General features: G+C 37.0%; 1 protein-coding gene across 1 annotated transcript in view; it reads left to right on the top strand.

The window, feature by feature from the left end:
• Positions 1–21,803, top strand: part of LOC107738062 (ephrin-B3-like) — a 75,112-nt gene that overhangs the window by 34,110 nt on the left and 19,199 nt on the right. Inside the window, exon 2 of the mRNA XM_016549741.1 lies at positions 9,932–10,227. Coding sequence (XP_016405227.1) covers positions 9,932–10,227 — 296 coding nt within the window. The remainder of the gene's footprint in view (positions 1–9,931; positions 10,228–21,803) is intronic.

The raw sequence follows: 21,803 nt of genomic DNA, 5'->3' as shown, positions 1-21,803 counted from the left end.
TATATATATATATATATATATATATATATATATGTATATATATGAAATGAAATGGAAATTCACCCCTGTATGCATATTTCATTATTTATCTTATTTTGGACGATTCAGCCATGCATGTTTCATTTTTTACATAAAAAAAAAACATTATCTGAACATGCATCTTAAGTAATATCTTATGTGGTATTGCTTCTGATGTACATTTATCTTGTTTTGAGGTTGTTTGGATGTTTTTAGTGGAAAACAAGTCAAAAGCACACTTAATATGATTTTTTTGCAGTACATTTCCTGTTCCATTTGCATCTTTTTCCAGTTTTCTCCTGCATCAAGCCTCTTTTTTCCTTAATGTTAACTTAATTTTCAATCCTTTTCTTTTGTTTCTCTCTGTAATTCTCCTCGCTTTCCCTCTCGCTTTCTCTCTCCCGCCAGGAGTGGCCATATGGAAGCCATTACGCCCGCTGTTCCTCTCACCACAAACATTCCAGCAGTGCCTCCAGCTCTCTTTCTTCACAGCAGCCTCTCGCTCCTTCCTTCTCTCTCCTTCTCCCTCCTCTCCTCCCCTTTTATCTTTCACCTGTTTTCATTGTCCTCATTTCCATCATTTTCAGAGTTTGTCTGCCGAGGTCATGTGATAATTGGCCACATGTGATCTGCTCATTGTCAGACAATTTGGTTAGGTTGTACCAACATCTCAGCGTACTGTGCCGTATTTACATACTGACCTTTAGCTGTCATTAAATATCTGTAAACAATCACATATCATTTTCAAGACGTAATTGTTTGTGGATGTTAGATGATAATCGGCATAATATGACTTCATTTTTAGTCTCTACACATAGTTCTGTACTCCTTTTTTATGTTGTGTGTGGTGTTTGCGCAACGTTCATTTGAATAGAAAGGAAGATAGTTAAATGTTTGTGTGTTCTGATGGGACTGCGAATGCGACAGACGCTCAGAAAAAATACATCAACCACGTCGCAAAGGTTCTGTTTTGGTCTGAAATGTTTAGGCAAACTTGGACTACCGAATGCTTGGGGGGTCTGGGAGCAGATTTAGTGTGGCTCGCTGTATAATTGATCAGAAAATGCAGGTGAAGACTGTGCAAATAAAAGAGCTGCATGTCATTGTATATAATTTTAGGCTCTTTTGTTGGTACACACACACTTAGTCATCTATCTATCTATCTATCTGTCTATCTATCTATCTATCTATCTATCTATTAGGGGTGTAACGGTTCACAAAATTCACGGTTCGGTTTGATACGACACAGTGGTGTCACGGTTCGGTTCGGTACGGGGGTAATTGGTTACGTCACAATGTTGGAAATATTTCTGTTTTAAACCGTGAAGGTGAGCCAATGGATATCACACACAAGCAACGTGCAAACTTTGCGCAAGAGTTACACCAGTGAACGTCTTAAAGAAAGTGAAAGTAAAAACGGAATGATGGAGCTTTCGCCATCTGACGCCGCATATTTTCTCAGAGACGACGAGACGAATCTACTTCAACATATGCTGATAACGGTATATAGCTAACTGTTTTTATTTATTCCCATAATATTTCTAATATTACATCGTGAAAAAAAATGAGAAGAAACATATTTCGTGTTAAAAAGGTTGTTTTTGAAAGTCGTGCTTGAAATAAAAGCTTTTTATTTCCTTGATTTTTATTGATGACTGAAGTGTCAATATTTTAATCATAGGCATATAATTCATTGTTTAGACCTCTTTTAAAATACCTTTTTAAAAACATTTTAATTGAGGAGTAAATATATAGCCTAATCGTTTGTTATCCTCGCAGCACATCAGTTATTTGGTAATTATCGCGGGGCAAATTAATTGTAATTTTAATTTAATAATAAAAGTAACTTCATAATAATAATAATAGGCCTAATAAAAATAAGAATGTAACAGGCCTACATTAATTGGAAATGCCAAATATCTTAATATTGCCAACAATTGATGTTTTTGGCAATATCTCTGGCTATCATCGATACAAGATCATCGACTTTCGACGTAACCCAGCAAGGGGAGGTTATCGCAGGGCCTTTCGCAGTGCGCGTCCTGCGTGCCCGTCCGCTAACGTTACGCCACTGGGCAGACAGCACGGTTTCTGTTACGTCGTTTGGGCTGCCTTGTTGAGCGCAGTGGCAGAACGAACATTATATTTCACACACTTTAAGCTGTTTTATTTTCCAAATGTAATAGGATTAGTCCAACGAATCGAATCGTTCGGTTTGTAATGCGTACCGAACCGAAAGCCTCATATGTATCATATCGTATCGTATCTATCTATCTATCTATCTATCTATCTATCCATCTATCCATCCGTCTGCCTGTCTATTTCTGTCTGTCTAGTCCAAGTTTTAAATGTTCTAATACGTTGTTATTTTTAATAGCTAGCTTCTCTCTCTTTCTCACTTTTTCCTTCTCTGTTTTTGCTGGTCTCTTGGCAGTGTGATAAGGGCTCGGATGTCTAACTGGTAGGTGTTGTTTAGTCTGGTCACTCGAGACCCTGAACAGGGTTTAATCGGGCCCTGGAAGCTGACGATATAGCCGTGAAGAGAAAAGAGAGAAAGAGACATGGGAGATTTACTCATCCTCTGAGAAGGCTGATATCTCCGGCCCACCGCTGGTCTGCTGGACGACAGCCGTGATTCCAGCCCCTCCATGGCACTGCTCCTGATGAGATCAATGCACGCTTGGAGGTAAAATCAGCTTAGTGAGGTGGAATAGAAGCTGAAAATGAAGTGGAAATTGCAGAAGTCAAAAGTCATTCTCACAGCATATCAAAGTGATTTGAACTGAAGGATTTCAGCTGGTGTTAGCTCGATAGCTTGTTATCACATGTAATCACCAACTTAGATCTAATTCTTAAATCTGGAAAGCTTTTTTTGGCTGGTGGGATTGAAGTTGTTGAGCCTCCAGGAGAACATTTTTAGTGGTTTTGCTAAAGAAGGCATAGCTGTTGCTCATACTTAGGATTAGAGATTGAAGCAAAGCATTACATTTCTGCACTAACTCATTCTGTACCGTTTGTTCAACAGACATGAATGAGGCCTCAAAATTATGCTGCATTTGTTTATTTATATATCTATTTTTTTTTTTTAGATTTAGAGATTTTCAAAAAATCCCAAAGGCTTACATCATGCAACAAACATGAATGAGACCTAAAATATGCTGCTTTTTTATGTTTTTATGTATTCTTTGTAAGCTTTTTACCTGGTGGATGGAAAAACAGGCAAAAAAATCCCATAGACTTATCATAAGACTTACATTACAGAGACTCATTTGACTTGTGCTAATAATGAGCAACCTAGAGTCTCCTAACAACCGCATATCAACATGATAAAACCCACCCAAAACACTTAAGCAACTGCATAGCAACACCTTGGCTACCACCACTCATTTTCCTATGTGTAAAAATCTAGTTTCCAGATTTCTTTTGCAATATGTAATATTAATGTACTTGTAGACACAGTACATATTCATGCCAGATCTGTGGCTGATGTCCTCCTCTAGGGTGTGTGTTGAAACCTCTGCATTTATCATGTGAAGGATTCTCGGCCATCTCAGGCATTCCATTTTTTATGCACACACACACACACACACACACACAAAGGTCCACCCAACTGCACCTGTGCCCCGAGCTTGTGGGGGGCGGGACGGGGTGAAACTAACACTCGGCTCTTTTCAAGAGCTGTCAGGGTCAGGGAAGGGCGTCGGCGGAGTTTGACAAAATGATGTTTCTGCCCTCATAAACGAGCACGGTGCACACACTCCTGTCACCTCTGCCCCCCTCCATCCCCCCACTCCTTGTTTCAATGTGTGACCATGAATGCCACCTTTGTTCCAGAGCGGGAGAGAAAGGGAGAGAAACCGAGGGAGGGTGGGAGAGAAAGAGCAAAACAGGAATGATGAGTGTTTGGGATGAGAAGCAATGGTTGAAGGAGTGTATTATCATGTTTATATTTAGAGTAAACAGAGATGTCGATATAATTTCACTTTAATCTGTGCTTTGAAGGCCTGCCCGTGTGTGCGGTTAGCTTTTTCCAGCTTGCCCACACAAACATTTCCATGAAAGCATTTCGGTGCATAGAACTCCTGTTTTTTTCATCCTGCTTCAATTCCACACTCTCAAACTTGATTTGTGGCCACATTTTTATACCTGTCCCTTTTCCCTGAAGTTTTTTTTTCTTTGAGCTTGACACACGGGTCAGAAATTCTTTTGCGAGGTTCTGCAAACGTTCTCTAATTATCTGCCGAGTGCTTGCTTAACCCTGAGTTTGCTCATTAGACATTGCCGCCTGACAGTTGTTCAATCACGAAGGCTAATGCGGTCCAGTGCTGAAACATATGTAATTACACAGGCTGTGCGAAAGGGTCTGGCGCACACACATGCTTTAAAAGGAGCGTTGATGGATCACAGCGTTTGTTGTGTTGAACTGTTTTTTCAGTTTCACTTTTTTACACTGTATGCACACACAAATCTAGAATGCTTCTATTATAATAAACGAAGCCATTTATGTGCAACTACTGTATACTAAAACAGTACCACTAGGCTAGACACGTACTTTGTGCTAGTATGCAAACAAAGGTGTGAATACTTTGTCAATGCATTGCAAAATTCATTATTATGCAGGTTGCTAGCTGTAGACATGTTGACTTTAAAATCTGCATGATATAGAAATTCATCCTATCTGTTTTCTAAATGCAGCTTATCGATCTTATTATAAACAATTCATTCCTGCATGTATTTCTATTTTGAGCTCATAATTTAGTTTGACATACCAGCTTCTACTGTTGCTATTTCCATTACATTACAGGTTTAACTTCCTCAACAAGATTCTCATCAAACCATTGCTTTGCCATTATGATAGTTGCTATAACTAGCTATAGAAGAAGAGGTGTTTGCGCTAACATATTTGCATGGACAAATTTGGAGTCTTTTAATCAACAAAGCTGTGTACGTTCTGTTATATGCCAGTTTATTTAAAAAAAATAGTGCATGTGGATGATCTGCATTCAAAGTCGATGTGAAATAGCCAAGATATGCACAGTTTACATCATCAGTTTACTTTAAACTTGCATACTTGTGTGCCATTCTGTAGCATACTACAGTGCAAGGTTGGTGAAAATGGAGTGCTAAAGTTGGCGCAACACATCAGATGCATTTGAAACATCATTTCCTTCTGGAAATATTTATATTGAATATTTTCATGCATTAAAGAACTTATATTTGAGACTTCCTTTCTTCTTATTTGGGACGCAACTTGCTGTGTTGCTTGACAACCATAAGCAGCCTACAGTTAGGATCATGAGACTAATATATTTTTTCTTCTGACTATTATCATTACTAACAAGAAGAATAAACAATTTGCCATAATTTAGTTATTTTAGTATCATTGAGATACTATTATATTTTTTATGAATAATTTGAATGTTTTGACTTTTAAAGTTTGCTTTCATTTTAATATTACTTTTAGTAACTTTGTTGGTGCGTTTGTCATTTTTATTTTTTTCTATATAGCTTTATTACTTTTTCAGTACATCAACTTGAACTAAATGAAAATGAGGAATGTTAAATAAAATAATTTGTTTCAGTTAAAGTCTATTTTAAGTAACAAAAATGTTTTAATGGTTTTAGTTTTAGTTTCATATAATATTTAGGGAACTTTCAGGCAATTTGCCTTGGATTGTCCCTTGTAACAAGGTAAAAACACCTAACACGTGGCCTTTCTTGGCATTGTGTTTAATAGACCGCTTCTTTGATTCTAACGTGAGCAATCTAGCTTTTGCAGTGTGTACTTGCGTGTTTGCTAGCAGCGAGTGTGAGTTTGACTAAATGCTGTTCTGTCACGCTGACACGGAGGGCGTGAGAGGGAGGGAAAGAGAGAGAAGGTGTGAATGTGGTGATAAAGGACAGTATTCTTCTACTTGTGTGTCTGGGTCTCAGCAGAGAGTTCAGTGGGTTAGAGCAGGCCAGCGTGACCATGTTAGCAACACAGCCAGTACTATGTGAGCGGCTCCCTTATCTCCTGCATCCTCCGCTTGCATGCTTGCTTCTTTCTCTGTGTCCACCTGTTTTTTCCCTCCCTCATTGTTCGTCTCTGTTTACTTTTCTCCTCTCGGTTTCGTAAGCTATTTTGTCTCTCATTCAACCCTTTCATTCTCTCCTCTGATCCGCAACACCTCTCTCTCTTTCACTCGCTCTCTCTCTTTCTGTCTGTTCTTTCTATTCTTCAGGTCAAGTCTACTGTGATGGTGTCTGCGATAACCCAACAGACAAAAATCTACCTAACAGAATGTGTATGCAAAAAATGTCTTTTGCATCTGCAGGATGTTTTGATACTTTTGTTCATCAGTTTTTCCAGTGTGTATCTATTGTCTACCTGAAAAAAAAAAACACTTAGCAACGACATGTCTGTCTTTTGTTTTGGTTTGAAAGACATGTTAAAGAAAAGTTGTTACCGACAGCACAGAATTACCACAGAACATTTTGTATAGTTTTTTCATCGAAAATTACAGTTGCAGTAACAAAGCATATAATAAACATTAAAATACACATGGTTTTAAAAGTAACCACAAGACTTTTATACGTGTTGGCGACGTGCAGTGGTTATAAGGAATGTGATGTAATGCTGCATTGGAAGGTTCCTACTTATGAGTTTGGAAATGATAATTGCAGTACCACATGATGTACGTTCAAGTCATTTTAGTCGTAACAAAATGGACTAACAGGACAATTATCATATTTTTCTCTCTCTTTTTCACTTTTTGACAAAACCAGGAAGCTTTTTAGCGCTAATGCAACATAATGAAGAGCAAAGGATGCATATTACGTGTGTAATTGATGCTTTATCTGTGTTTTATCATTCTAGTTCGGCTGTAGAGAATGATGGGAAATGTAGTTTGATGTGACAAATATATAGTAATAAACGAGCAAAATGAATATTATTTCCTGACTGAATTTAGCACACAAAATGAATACAGATACACAGATTTTACTGCCAGCATTCACAATTATTGTGATCAGTGGCAATTTGCTTCCATCATGATTCTTGAAATGACACGTCATGATAACTCTAAAAGAACTTTTAAAGAAAGTCCTGAGTTTCCCACTAGTCATTTTGACTTGATTACGTGCTCAACTCTGACATGAACTGAATTCACCATAAATGGCCATTTACAACAGACTACAAGAATTACATTGCTAATGTAAAACCAGAAGTTCATCCGCTTAGAAGAGTAGTCCCACTTTAAAAGAGACATTTAGTCAACTTTACAGCTCAAATAACATGTTTTATTGAATAATTCATGTAAGTGCTTTAATAAAAATACAGCCCCTAAATTTGTGTTTTAAAACCCTCTGGAACCCTGTGGCCTGGTTTACTTTCATTGTAAGTACACCAACATTCAAAAGTTTGGGGTCAGTAAGATTTCTTTTTAAAAGAAATTAATACATGCATTCAGTAAGGCTGTGCATTGAACTATTTAAAAATGACTGTAAAGACATTTATAATCTTACAGAAGATTTTGATTTCAAATAAATGCTGCTCTTTTGAACTTTCTGTTCATCAAATAAGCTATAGCCTATTAGAATACTAAGCACAACTGTTTTCAACGTTTATAATAGGGAAGAAATGAATGATTTCTGAAGGATCATGTGACACTGGAGTAATGATGTTGAAAATTCAGCTTCGCTATCACAGAAATAAAGTACATTTTAAATTATATTAAAATAGAAAGCAGCTTCGAAAAATCTCACAAACCCTAAAGTTGACTGGTAGTGTACTGTATGTTACTGTAAATACAAATATTGCCTGGGCGACAAGTCAGATGTTTTCTATGCCACAAATACTGAAGTTGTGTTGAACTCAAAAACATTCCTTTAAAGTCACGTGTGTGCGGGTATCGGTCAGTCTAATTGTAGTACGTGAAGTGTGTGTTGAGTGTGTGTCGAGAGTCTGTTCTCTCCACTGTAAGAGCTACTGATAACCTCCCTAACCTGTGTGACAAGGACAGGAAGCTCTTCTCCCACAGGAATGCCACACACACACACACACACACACAAAGCCTTTTTTCTCACACACGATTCTGCTTTTGTTTCTTATGAGCAGGAACGACTAGCTTTAATAAACATGCCCTAGTTTAGCATGCTATGGTAATGTATGTGATTTGTGAATGGATCCACCCATCATTACGTGAATGTGTTTCCGCATTTCTTTTCACATGGAAACATGAAGCCCGTAAAAAAAACTAAAGCCCAACCTGGCTTAATTTGTTTACATGTAAATAGCCGTTGGTGTGGCTGGCTGTTTAGAGATGATGATAAAATGGTAATTAGCATCTGTGAATCGTTTAGTCATTTGTTTACATAGAAAGAATTCAAAGGAAACTCCCTGAGATTCCGCAACAGCCAAATTCTCCTGGAAAAATTGGAAGCTCCAGACACGTCCTCTGCTGTGCTTTGATCTGACACGGTTTCCTTTGGAAACAAGCGTTTCGGGGTGGGATTTGGATCCAGACCGGCCTATTCATTCTCATTAGAGTCACTTGTTGAAGATAGAAGAACAAAATATCCTATTTCTAGAAATTCAGTCGTCAAAAACCTTGAAGTCTCAGCACCTTCAGATGATTTACACAGCGGAAGAGAGCACTTTCATTAGGGCTCTGAAAAAACAGGAAGAGAGACGAGCAGAGTAGATGAATGAAGTGTAAAAGAAGAGGATGAGTTTCTACTTGTAGAAGGTAATTTATTGAATAAAGAAACACAGCGAGAGTAGAGTGTGGTTGGATCCACACCTGCGCCAGTAAATGCCAGCCTGCTCCCGAGGCAGCCAGCATACCCACAGAAATGTTCATGAGAAGTGTGGTTTTGTCATTGAATGTCCTGAAGCGAGAGGTTATAGTGGCAGATTAAGCCAGTCATTTGTATCCCATGATGCATCCGTGCCCTCTTTGCTGATCCGTACAATTGACAGATTTTTGCAGGTTTGCTCTGCCACAAGAGGCGGGGCATATAGGACCTACAATAATGTACAGTATTTGAAAAATAATGTGTTTTTTGAACATTAAAGCATGTCAACATATTCTGTTACACCAAATACACAAAATAATGATCTTTAAAAAAGCATCATATGACCCCTTTAAAAATATTAACGTTTTTATTGTATAACATGTTTTAAACACTGGATGTGCATTTTGCTGGTTAAATGAAAACAAACTGATTAAATTCAATGTGACAAGCCATTTGCAGCCTATATTTTTTTTTTTTGTAGTGTGACATATTTATGAATAAGACTAGAGCAGGGCTGTCCAAACTCGGTCCTGGAGGGCCGGTTTGCCTCTAGTACAGGGCTGCCCAAACTCGGTCCTGGAGTGCCGGTGTCCTGCAGAGTTTAGCTACAGCTTGCCTCAACACACCTGACTGGAAGTTTCTATGCCTAGTAAGAGCTTGATTAGCTGGTTCAGGTGTGTTTAATTAGGGTTGGAGCTAAACTCTGCAGGACACTGGCCCTCCAGGACCGAGTTTGGACAGCCCTGGACTAGAGGATATTTAGTGAAAAAAAGGAAGGAACTGATTTTGCATTGAATTTTGTATTCAATTGAAAAGAGTTACAAACCAGAATGGAGCTAAATGGAAATGCAAAAAAAAAAAAAAATCCACAGTTTCCACAAAAATATTAAGCAGCACAACTTTTTTTTAACATTGATAATAATAAAAAATTATTTCAAAACATTTTTAAAAACATTAAAATAGAAAGCAGTTATTTTAAATTATTTAATATTTTTATATAATAATTAATATAGTTTTATTCACTTACATGACTTGCAAAAGTGTCTTTTATTAATTATATTTTTTTATTTTTAAATGTATGTTTCTAATGTCATGACATTAAATTCTCTTTCTTTCCCTCTCTGTCGTTCTCCAGGTTTAGCGATGATAAGGGTTATGTCCTGTACCCTCAAATCGGGGATCGTCTGGACCTCATTTGCCCAGCGTCTGAGCCGCCAGGTCCCCGGTCCCCCGCCGAATACGAGTACTATAAACTGTACCTGGTGTCGTCACGGGATCAGGCAGACAGGTGTGAAGTGACCGGAGCCCCCAACCTGCTTCTCACCTGCGATAAGCCCAGCAGTGATATGCGTTTCACCATCAAGTTTCAGGAGTACTCGCCCAACCTGTGGGGTCACGAATTTAAAACCAATCAGGACTACTTCATCATCGGTGAGTGCGATTTGAATTAAAGCATGTCTGTTGACACACATCAAAACTTTCGATTATTTTGCCAAGCAAGTTTTAATTGTGAAAAGGTTATCTGTATATAATAGACTTACACTTTGTGTGTTCATTCAGCATCCGCCCTTGTTTATTGTTTTAATCAGTGTTAGAAGGGATGGCATGATGGTTTTCATCACTGCGTTTACATTGGGTTTGTTTTTAGGTCAGGCTAGTCGGTTCTCAGCGAAGTCACAATCTTCTGCTGGGATTCGGCTGATTGTGACTTTATCAACTGGAACCATCTTGTGTTGGGTTGTGTTACTGGGGGTTGTTTTTAAAACAGTGCACAGTAGCGTAGAGGGAATGAGGCCAACGTAAACGGAAGCCCGTCAATATCAACATGTCAGAAAGTAGATTTGACACAGGAAAGTGATGTCCTAACACGCTTAGACCCAAAACACGCAATGGGCGTGTTTTTAGCATCTATTGCCAGAATTCCCCCAGTCATAGAATACCTGGAAAAGTAAGTGAATTTGAAAAGATTTTCCGATCTAGCAAAGTCATGGAGGTGTAATAAAAGTCATAGAACGTTCTAGTGAATATATGTTTGTTCGTTCTAGTTTGATGTCCCTAAATCCTCAGTTGAAGCACACTCAATTTTGTTTGGTCATTTTTGACACATTTGTATATTAAAAAGTATATTTGTTGTCACAAAACCTGAAACTGCATTTGCAACCAACATTTTAATTCCATAATGTGATATGGTTCCAAAAAGGATATTCAGCAGCTGGAAAAAATGTAAGTCTGGGCTTAATTTTATCCATCAGGAAATGATTTGCTCATGAAATTGGACGTTAGTACAACCCTGGTGTGTACAAATGAATTATGCAGAGTAAAAAAACATGTGTATTAAGAAAGTAAACAGAGTCATTTTTTGAATATACACTACTGATCAAGAGTTTGGGATCAGTAAGATTTTTGTTTTTGAAAGAAGTCTTTTATGCTCACCAAGACTTCATTTATTTGATCATAAATACAATAATAACTGTAATATTGTGAAACATTATTACAATTTAAAATAACTCTTTTGTATTCTTAAATATTTTAAATGTAATTTATTCCTGTCATGGCAAAGCTTAATCAGCAGCATTCCTCCAATCTTCAGTGGCAAATGATCCTTCAGAAATCATTCTAATATGCTGATTTGGTGCTCAAGAAAAATTCTTATGATGAATGTTGAAAACAGATGTGCTGCTTAATATTTTTGTGGAAATCATGATACATTTTTTTCCTTTGTTACATATAAAAATAGTATTTATTTGAAATAGAAATCTTTTGTAACATTTTATCTATCTTTAATGACAGTTTTATCCTTGCTGAATAAAAGTAATAATTTCCATAAAAATATCTTACCACAAACTTTTGAACAGTAGTGTATTTTATTTAAATATACGATTTCCAATGATTGGTACCTTATGTATGGAAATCTCTCCTAGCAATATCTATAATAGAATTTTTCTAGAAAAATCATGGACTAGTCAAGGAATTTGATTGGCTAAGGTGTGTGAGCCCTTTATTCACATAAAGAAACAGAAATTTTGGAAGAGAAAGAATGGATGTGACCAAAAAGAGAGATGATGGCTCTTTCACCAGGGTTAGTTATCAGTCAAATTGTATTCATACTTTTCAAAACCAGATAATGATGTGATCCGCATTTCAAACACAGGAGATAAAAGATTGTTGGTGCTTAGGAGCCTGAGGTTATATTTTTGTGTTTGTTTTTATGACATGTGCAAAGTGTGTGTGTGAAGGTGTGGCGGGTGTCTTGTGTCTAATATTAGTAGTTCAGGTCTCGCAGACACTGTGTCTCTGTGATAAGAATCAAACTCCTTCCACTGGCTCCTTAATGGGCAAACAAGTGTGAGTTTTCTGGTATGTGGACGTCAGGAAGAATCCAGGGCGCTTCCGTGTTCTGTTAAGCCTTAACGTAGGTGTCAGTGGCACTCACACACACACACACACACACACACACACACACATGCTGCAGGCTTTATCGTTGCTCCAACAGGCCCGACGAATCGATCGGCAGGCTGTGCCAGTCTATGAGTCCTCAAATGCAAGGTCAGAGGCACACACACACACACACACACATATGCTACGAGATGAAAAAAGAGTGTGAGAGAAACCATCAAACAAGCATCCACATGGAAAAAAGGAGAAAAGTGATTTTAAGGGTCATTGAACATTTAATTTAGTGTTTATGTGTGTGCATACGTGTTAAAAAATTGTTGTGTGTGTGCGATTTGGGTGCATTTGTACAGCATCTGTCATGACTGGTTGATGTTCTATTTTCCAAAAGAGTGCACATTTGATGGCTTCTGACATCTTTATGCCCATGTGTTGGCGCATATGTGTGTGTGTGTAAGGGTATGTGTACATTAGAGATTTGGACCTTAGGGAGAATGGTATTAATTAACCTACCTTAACATGCGCTAATTTATTCAGCCTAGCTCAAATGAGCTGGAACAGGAATGATTCATGAAATAGAGAGAGAAAGAGAGAGTGTTTATGTGGAAGAGAGCATTGACAGGTCATTATGGCTGCTCCAGTCTCATTGTCTAATTATCACATGGGTCATGAAGACGCCCTTAGGTCACTAATAACAGTGTTTACACACTCTCACACGCGTGCATTTAAAGGAATAGTTCACCCTAAAATCAAAATGATCATCATTTGTTAAACAATTGTCATAATTTACCCACTTTCATGTCCAAATCTATGACTTTCTGCACTATTCAGTAGGCTATATCTGTATCATATTAGCGGTGTTACTTATTTTAGTATTATTTATAAGCTATTATTGTACTTATTAATATTGTGAATTTTAGGTTTAAAGTTTAATTCTGTATTTTTATTTAAAATTGTTTTAGTAATTTTGTTATGTACTTTTGTCATTTTATTTTTTTATCTATTTCTATTTAGCTTTAATTTATTTTAATTTCAGGTTTAGTTTGACTAATTTTAGTGCTTAAACATTTCAATTCTAAGTTTTTCATATGATATTTATATTTTATTTTATTTAAATTAATGACAATTTTGAATAATTTCAGTTTTATAATCAGTTTTTAGTTTTATGCATATCAGTTACCACACAATATTTTATTATTTTATTTTATTTTATTTTTATTTATTTATTTTTTGGTTTGGTTTAGTTTAGTTTAGTTTAGTTTAGTTTAGTTTAATTTAGTTTAGTTTAGTTTAGTGTATAGGGCATCTGTATATATCTGTGTAGTGTTTATCTGTATAGGGCAGCATTGAATATTTTTAAAAGCTAATTTTAATAAATGCCTAAATTCACTTTTAAATATTTTAATTTTATTTTTAGTGGGGTTTATTTTATATTTTTATTTTATTATTTTATTATGTATTTGTAAACTAAATGGTATAGAATTTTATTATCAGTCATTTACTTGCCATACAATGAAATGGAATAAATGGTGTGGAATTTTAGTATCTATGCATAACCAATTGTTTACAATTGACAAAGCTATCAGTAAAATTTGGAGAATTTTGTATATTTACAATGAAAATAGCACCCAATAGCAATGTAGTTTTATTGTCCTTTTTGGTCCTTTTTGCCATTTGACAGCCCTAGGTCACCATGTGCTTTTGTTGTAAAGCATCTTCTATTGTGTTCCATTAAAGAAAGCAAGTTTGGAATGACATGAGGCCATGATGACACAATTTTCATGTTTGGCTTAGCTATTCCATTAAAGCATGATTTCCCTTGCTTTGCAGTCATTCCAGTATCTATCTTACAGCAGAGTTGCTCGTAAACACACACACACACATGTTGCTGTCAGTCAGCGTGAGGGATTTGAGGTACCTGACTGCGGAGCTGCTCTGGGCTTCTTATCGCCGTGGCATTGCTGTGGCAGCGGACACAGACAGATGGCTAACTGTCACTCAAACTGAGAGAAGAGAACTCAAGAGGAAAAGAGGATGAGAGAGTGAGGGGAGAGAGGAAGAAGAACAAGACGGACAGACGGGTCTTACCAGGGTTTACCATGTTTCTCCAAAGAACAGCAGCTCAGACACACACGCAGATGCCAAAAATCTCTGTAGGGTTCTTTTACGACTCTGTGAATCATCATCTTTGTGCGTGTACGTGTGATGTCTTGAGTGTTTCATGGTGCCATATTGTTTTGATCCTTATTAATTGCTTCTTTTATGGTGACTGTTTTAAGATTTGAGTGAACAGAACAACAACAGAGGGACAGAAATAGAAGGAGGGAAGGAGAAGAAAACAGAAAGAAGAGGCAGTCGAAGAGCAAAGGGAGCGAGGGATTCAGAGAGATCTATATTTGATGAATATTTGAACGTTTTAAAGCCCCCAGACCAAAGTTTTCCCTTCTTACTGAGACAAAAGCTAACCACAAACACCAGGGAGAAGAGAAAGGTAAATGAGAGAAAGAGAGCGAGAGAGATTTTTGCACTTAAATTCCCAGCAGCCTCTATCTTCTGCCAGCGGTTTTTGGCTGAGTTGTTTTTATCAGTGCACAGCTGGCTCTTGCGATCCGATTGGATCAGAAGAAATTCATTTCGCGCCTTTAGCCAATCAGAACATTTTGGTGCAGACCGATGAGCAAAACCATTCCCTGAGTGATGACAGTGATCAGAATAACAATGGCAGTATGGATTCGAGGAACATCAAGGAAACACACACACATATATAGTACACAGATGAACATGTGAGCCATGTTGACCGACCCTGACAGAATGACTGATCAAATCATGTTTTTTTGGGTCAGGTTTGGCCTTCAGTGTGACGACCAAAAGTCACAGGGCATTTAAAACCCAAAATCACCTACCAGAGATTTGATTCTGATTGTGAATCCATTCCGATTTCAATTTGATTCGGTTTGATTCTGATTCATTTGGGCATATGGGTCACAGTTTTTGTCCGTTTTGCTTACATGTGTAAAAAACGTTTTCCAAAAATGACAAAAATATGAATTAAAAAAAATTAGAAGCAGTGCTGAAATGCTGTTCGGTTGCTATTTTAGTGAATTGGTGGGTTTTTGTTAAATGTGAGCCAAAATCATCACAATTAAAAGAACCAAAGACTTAAACTACTTCAGTCTGTGTGCATTGAATTTATTTAATACACGAGTTTCACAATTTGAGTTGAATTACTGAAATAAATGAACTTTTCCACGACATTCTAATTTATTGAGATGCACCTGTAATCAGCACAACCAAAAGCTGCTCTGTTTTATTTCTTTTGTACGTTGTTCTTTTTTCGTAACAATGTGTTAAACTATTATACAGTTATTAATGCAATTTATAATTTCACTTATAAACTCCCATTAAAGAGTATAGGATGTTTGTGAGTCTTTTAGGAGTCACTTGTTTGTGAGTGGGACTATGCTGGTTGTGGTGTTTTTGATTCACTAGAAAGAACTTGTTCATAAGAGTTGTTTGTGAATTCGACTACTCTTGTTACTTTGAATGCTTTTGATTCTTTATTGGTTCTTAAGAGTAATTTATTTGTGCATCTGATTACTACTGCACCCTTTAACGTAAAGATTTTTAAGCCATTACTTCATGAGACACGGCTTTCCATCTTTTCACATATAATTCAGACTGCAAACTCAGGTAAAATATGTCTTCTTTTACTGATGGGCTGTAGATGCAGCAGAAGGTGCATCGGCATTGAAAAGCAGTGCAGAAAACACTGACAGAGTAATCTTGGGACTTTAAGAATGTTTATCAGCGTCGCTCAAATGACGATCGTGACTAATCAGAAAATCGAAGTTTTTGCCCAGATCTAGCACATTCTGTGGAACAGAAGGAAAAGGTTTGGGTTTAAAGAGTCTGTTTGTGGAGAGTGAGTAAGTGAATGTGACGGGTCGCCTCACCAATTTAGGTCAAGAATCAGAATAGCACCGTTTATGTGTCTGTGTGTCTACAGGTTTGGCTATACATGTCAGGGGCAAATTTTTAAAAAGATCCTAACAGATATAGTACAACATGACCAAAACCAACTTGTGAGGACATTTGAAGTCATCTTAAAGGGGATATTTTAAGTCAAATGAAAAATCTACTCACATAATTTACTCACCCTCATGTCCTCCCAAACCTGATTTACTTTCTTCTGTGGAACAAAAATGAAGATACTTTACAATAGGATTCCATTTGTTAACGTTAGATAACTACATTAGTTAATAGTGAAAAAAAATCCTAATGCATTTATTAACCTAAGTTAAGGTTTATTTCAATTGAAACTAATGCATTATTTAAATCATAAGTTGTATCTGTTAAAGTAATTGAACTGTGCTAACATGAACTAACAATAAACAGTTGTATTTTTATTAAATAATTTTAACGTATTGCTCGTTGTCATTTAAAGTTAGTCAAGGCATTAACTAATCGGACCTTATTGTAAAGTATTACAGTCTTCAACAGTGCAACAGTTTTTGCCAATACGATGACATTCAGTGCTCAACATTTTTAAAATGTTTCTGTTTTGCGTGTTTTCTGCAGAAGAAAGAAAGTCAAAGTTTTGCAAAGGCATGAGGGTGAGGAAAATGTACTTTTTGTATAAACTACCCCTTTAATTTTTGAAAAAGGCTTGCTGATGTGTTTCTTCAATTTTACTAATATTGACAGATTTGTGTGAGGGCTAAGTTTAAGGTTGCAGTTTAACAAATTTGATCACTTCTGTTTAAATCCTTTGAGATATAGTGAAACCAATGTGTGTGTATGTTTATGTGTGTGGATGGATGGATTGGACAGATACTCCCCAAAGGTCAGACAGAAAAAAAGACCACACTAATTGGATTCCAACTAGTTAACATTGTGTGATTCATTTAACCTCACATGCACACACACATACATACACACACACACACACACACATAGCCTCAGCTTTCTCTCACTCTATGCAGTAGCAGACAAAGCCGTCATTGTGCCTCATTCTGCTGAGGAACCACTTGTGGAGGGATGTGTTTCCCGGGAACAGGGGGGGCGCTTATCCAGCGCTCACCATGCCATTGACCCTTGACATCGCCTCACTAGGCCGAATGCAGAAACACGACGACATGGCCGCAATTTAGTGTGCGAGATCACGCAAACATGACCCGTTAATAGCAATAATGAACAGAGAGCACACACATACGCACACAGCTGCCACAGCGGCTTGTGTGTGTGTGAATGAACAGTAGAAAACAAATTATCCCTCTGATATTAATTCACACATGTGAAACGCACAAGCTCATGTTGGAAATCTCTTTAGATCATCTTCATAGATCTATTCTATTCATCTATTCATCAACCACACACTCGCATGACAAACACACTTTTTGGGTAAACAGACTTTAGGCAGAGAGAGGATGTTGACTGTGTGTGGCGGGAGATTAAAGAGTTGGGGTGGGATTGGGGTTGACCAGCTGTCCATAGGAGAGACAGACAGATACAGCGAGAAAGAGTGAAATGGTTGCTGTGTGTGCTACTGAAAAAGCGAGAAAGGAATAGAAAATTCTGGTTCAGATTCTGATTCTACTTTTTAATTCTGGTTGAATAGTCAATGTGAAATCAAAGCTGACTCTATTTACTTTCTTAATGCGCATTGCTGGGTATGTTATTCCAAAGAAAGAAATGTTTGTCCTCGTAATCGTTCATCAAAATGTGTTGACTTTCTCTGCTTCTGAAATTATTTGCCTTTTCTGTTGATGTCACCTAGTGCTTTTGTTTTCATATGTACATGGGGGGGGGGGGTCAATTTCAAATGTTCTAAGAAATGTTCTTGAGAATCAAGTCGGCATATTAGAATGTTTTCTGAAGGATCATATGACACTGAAGACTGGAGTAATGATACTGAAAATTCAGCTTTGACAAATAATATAGTTTAAAATGACTAAATAAATAAATAAAATATATTGAAAAAGAAAAGGGGGATTTTTAGTTGTAAAAATATTTCTCAATGTTACTGTTTTTACTGTATTTTTGATCAAACAGTTGTAGCCTTGCATAAGATTACATAAGATACTTTAAAAAAAACAAAGTGGATCAAATAATCTACAGTTTTTTTTTGTTAAATATCCTGTTTTGCATGGAAATCTGACACATTATGGAAGTAAAATGGGTTGTAAATGCTTTCTGTTAATGTTTACATTAGTAGTTGTTTCAGTACTTTGAGGAGGCTGATTTGTGCAATGAAAAGAATTTGTTTGTGAATCGGACTAGACTGATTGTGCTGCATTTTTGTCTATTTTGTGGTTGAATAAGAGTTCTTATTCCCAAGTTTGTTTTCTTAATTCCCAATCCGAACTCGCACTCAGTCTCCTCTGTGGATGCATTAATCTCACCGTTCATTTGGCTCTTTCCTCTCTGCTCTCATTTGTTGTTCCATCTCCTTCCAGATCTTCATCCACTCATCTGTCCCTTAGATAAATCTTTTAATCTTAGTTTATTTATTTTCTTTTAAGCTAGTGTATCTTACCAGCACAAAGTAGTTTCTTCCCCTTATCTGACCTCTTCTGTCGTCTTTCCTTCTTCCTACCCCGTTTTGGCCCCAATTTTTCTTTTTGGCAGATTTCTCATTCTGCCGTTCTTGATGCCAAAGCCATAATTCACCAAACACACTGGCTGGCGTGCCAAGATTTTAATAATTGTTAAAAATGCAAAGCCACACTGGCATTTTTGAGTGTGTGTGTGTGTGTGTGTTCAACTCGCCTCACAGTGTATATGAGCATTTCAGCAAAGCTCACAACCTCACTGATAGTAGGTTCAGAGTTCTCTAGTAGCGTTACACTGAGAGCGAATGATGCGAACTCTCGTTATGATCATCAGATCTGTCTACCCTGCAAGTACATGAAGTTGCTTCTTTTTTTTTTTTTTGCAATGCCTGATCCAGTTTTATCTTTATTTAGCTAAGAACCAACCACAGTTTACTTTTTAGATGATGTTTAGATGTGGGTTTATCTGAAATTGGGTATAACCAAACTAAAGTCTGTATCTTTGAAAGATTCAGTGTCTTAAGAAGCTTACAAGCTTTGGCAAATGCGGCAACTACTTCTTTCTCAGATGTGCTCATTATGTTTCGTTTCCCAGCAAACTGATATAAACCTGTACATGGCGACTCTCGGAAATTGCGTTAAGCCTGCCAATCAGATTTTAGGTTGCCAATTGAAGAAAACTCTGCCTACGTTTTTGTGCAACATACATCGGACTCAAGATTTGGTGTATACACTTTAAAGGCTTAGTTTATCTAAAACATTTAGTATAACATTTAGTTCTGTCATTATTCTGTCACCCTGTTGTTCTAAACCTGTATGACTTTCTGGAAAATCTAATTTTGGAAAATGCCTTTTTTTTTTAAAAAAAAGTGTTTTTTGCTTAGACAGTAAGTGTTGGTTTTTTACAGTAATGTAGTTTTGGACCCCATTGACTTCTGAAGTCATACAAGTGACAGAATGATCACAGAATTTTTGGTTGATCTATTCATACTGCTTTTTGAATATCAGCATTAAGTCATCCATTTAGGATTTTTTTTTTGTTTTTTGTTGGCCAGAAAACAACCAATTAGACATGAAGAGACTTGTAAGTTTTGGAGATTGTAAACATGATGTTCCTGTGGGACAGATAAAACCTGATAACCCTGACTTCGTAAAAATGCAGTTTGCCAGTTTGAGAAAGCTCTTGGCACTTTTTGCGCAATATGCATCCGTCCGTGAATCCGGTCGTACCGTCTGAGGCTGGGACTATTCCTGTTATAATCAATGAATCTGTGAAGCTTGAAGCCGAATGCTGAAAATAGAATTGGACAGAACCCTAACGTCACCACAGCCAGGGCAGATTAAATCAGGCGTCGTTTAAAAACAAGACATTACCACGGTACGTTCTGTCCTATGGGTTAATATGCTCTTCTACTGACTAATGAGCTCTTTTGAGTGCTAATATTCCATCCATATATTTACAGCTGTGCGAACGAGTTTATTAATATGGAGTAGAAGATGCATGTCTCAGCTGGGTTTGTGCCACCGCACCTTCTGCTCAGTGCGTGAAGCCTGTTCCTCCCCTCTGAAACCAGAAATGTAATGCATGCAATTAAGGAGTCTAATTAGGGTAATTAATTCTGTGGGAGAGAGGAACCCAACACTCCTCCATTCACGGTTATAGATCTGACTTAATCTCTGTGCCCTACACTCCAAACACAAAGCTGTCTCAGATAATGGGAGCCAGGGACTCTGTGTGTGTGTGTGTGTGTGTGTGTGTGTGTGTGCGCGCAGATCCACTGTCTTCTCTCAAGCTAACAGACTGCTCTCAAACTCAAAGGCTCTGGAAACTCCTCAGGCATGGAAAATGAAGGAAATGGGGAAAGGTATGATATAGAACATTGTGAACGACTCTTTTTGATGATTCATTTGAATCGATCCACAAAGCGATTGTAAAGGAGAATTTTGGGTAGAACTGTGAGGTATTGAGGATCCAATACCACACTTTATTGGAGCAGGTTGGTAATTTTATCCACCAAACGACTTAACCAAAGGTCTGAAATAGATTGAACAGCAAACTAAATTAAATACCTTAATCAAAGTAGATTATAAAACTTTATATAAAAAAAACATGATAAAAGCAATATTTAACCAAATAGACTTTTTAGAACTCTTTTGATTGATGCCTGCATTTTTTACATTTATTCTCTGAAAGATTAATTTAACTGAACAGATTTTGTTCAAACGAATCAGAATCTGCAATATTAAGTTTGAATATTTTTTGTAAGTTATGTCTATGTGTGTGAGAGAGATTTTAGATGATATGTGGGTCCTCTGTGAAATAAACAAACTGGTGAATACAGTTTTTGAACCAGTCCCAAATGAACCAATTTGTCAAAATGATTTTTAAGTTAAGAATATAGCTGTATCAGTTAGGACTGTTTGTGCGTGTGCTTAGATGTTGTATGTGTCTGTATCTGTTTGTGACGTACACATACATAAGTACATTTTGAAATATACTTGTGTGTTTGTACTGTATGCCCACAGTGGGAAATAAGTGAATCAGTGAATTGTATTTTTCAAACGGTCCACTGAAATGAACTGTCCAAATGATTGATTCATTCAAATGAATTGGACCGAGTGTTACATTTACGTCTTTTTTCTTTTTCTGTGTGTGAGGAATTGTAGCTTTTGTACATCTGTGTATGTCTGTCCTCAGTGGAAAATGAACAAATCTTTTTAAGTGTCTAAATGAACCGAATCATTCAAATTAATTGGACGTCCCATATAACTTGTGTTTGTGTGTCTGGTTTTTCTAAAGGAAAAATGTGTTTCAGAAAACTATTCAGTCACAGACAGAAGAAAAGGCATTGTGTTTGTGTAGGAAACTATAAACTATATTAATCTCTTTTTTAAAAGCTGTCTTTCTCTTGTTAGATATTTCTCTCTCTTGCGCACACACACACACACACACACACACACACACACAGAGATATTAAGATCCAAACCTTTAAATATACTTACACATCCTGTCATTTTAGCAAAACCAGCACGCTCTTGTTCACACAATGTGGCTTTGGATAA

Source organism: Sinocyclocheilus rhinocerous, unplaced genomic scaffold (assembly GCF_001515625.1).
Source record: "Sinocyclocheilus rhinocerous isolate Xijiao unplaced genomic scaffold, SAMN03320098_v1.1 scaffold494, whole genome shotgun sequence".
Classification (NCBI taxonomy): Eukaryota; Metazoa; Chordata; class Actinopteri; order Cypriniformes; family Cyprinidae; genus Sinocyclocheilus; species Sinocyclocheilus rhinocerous.
Note: the sequence above shows the minus strand (reverse complement) of the source record. Positions and strands in the feature narration are given on the sequence as shown.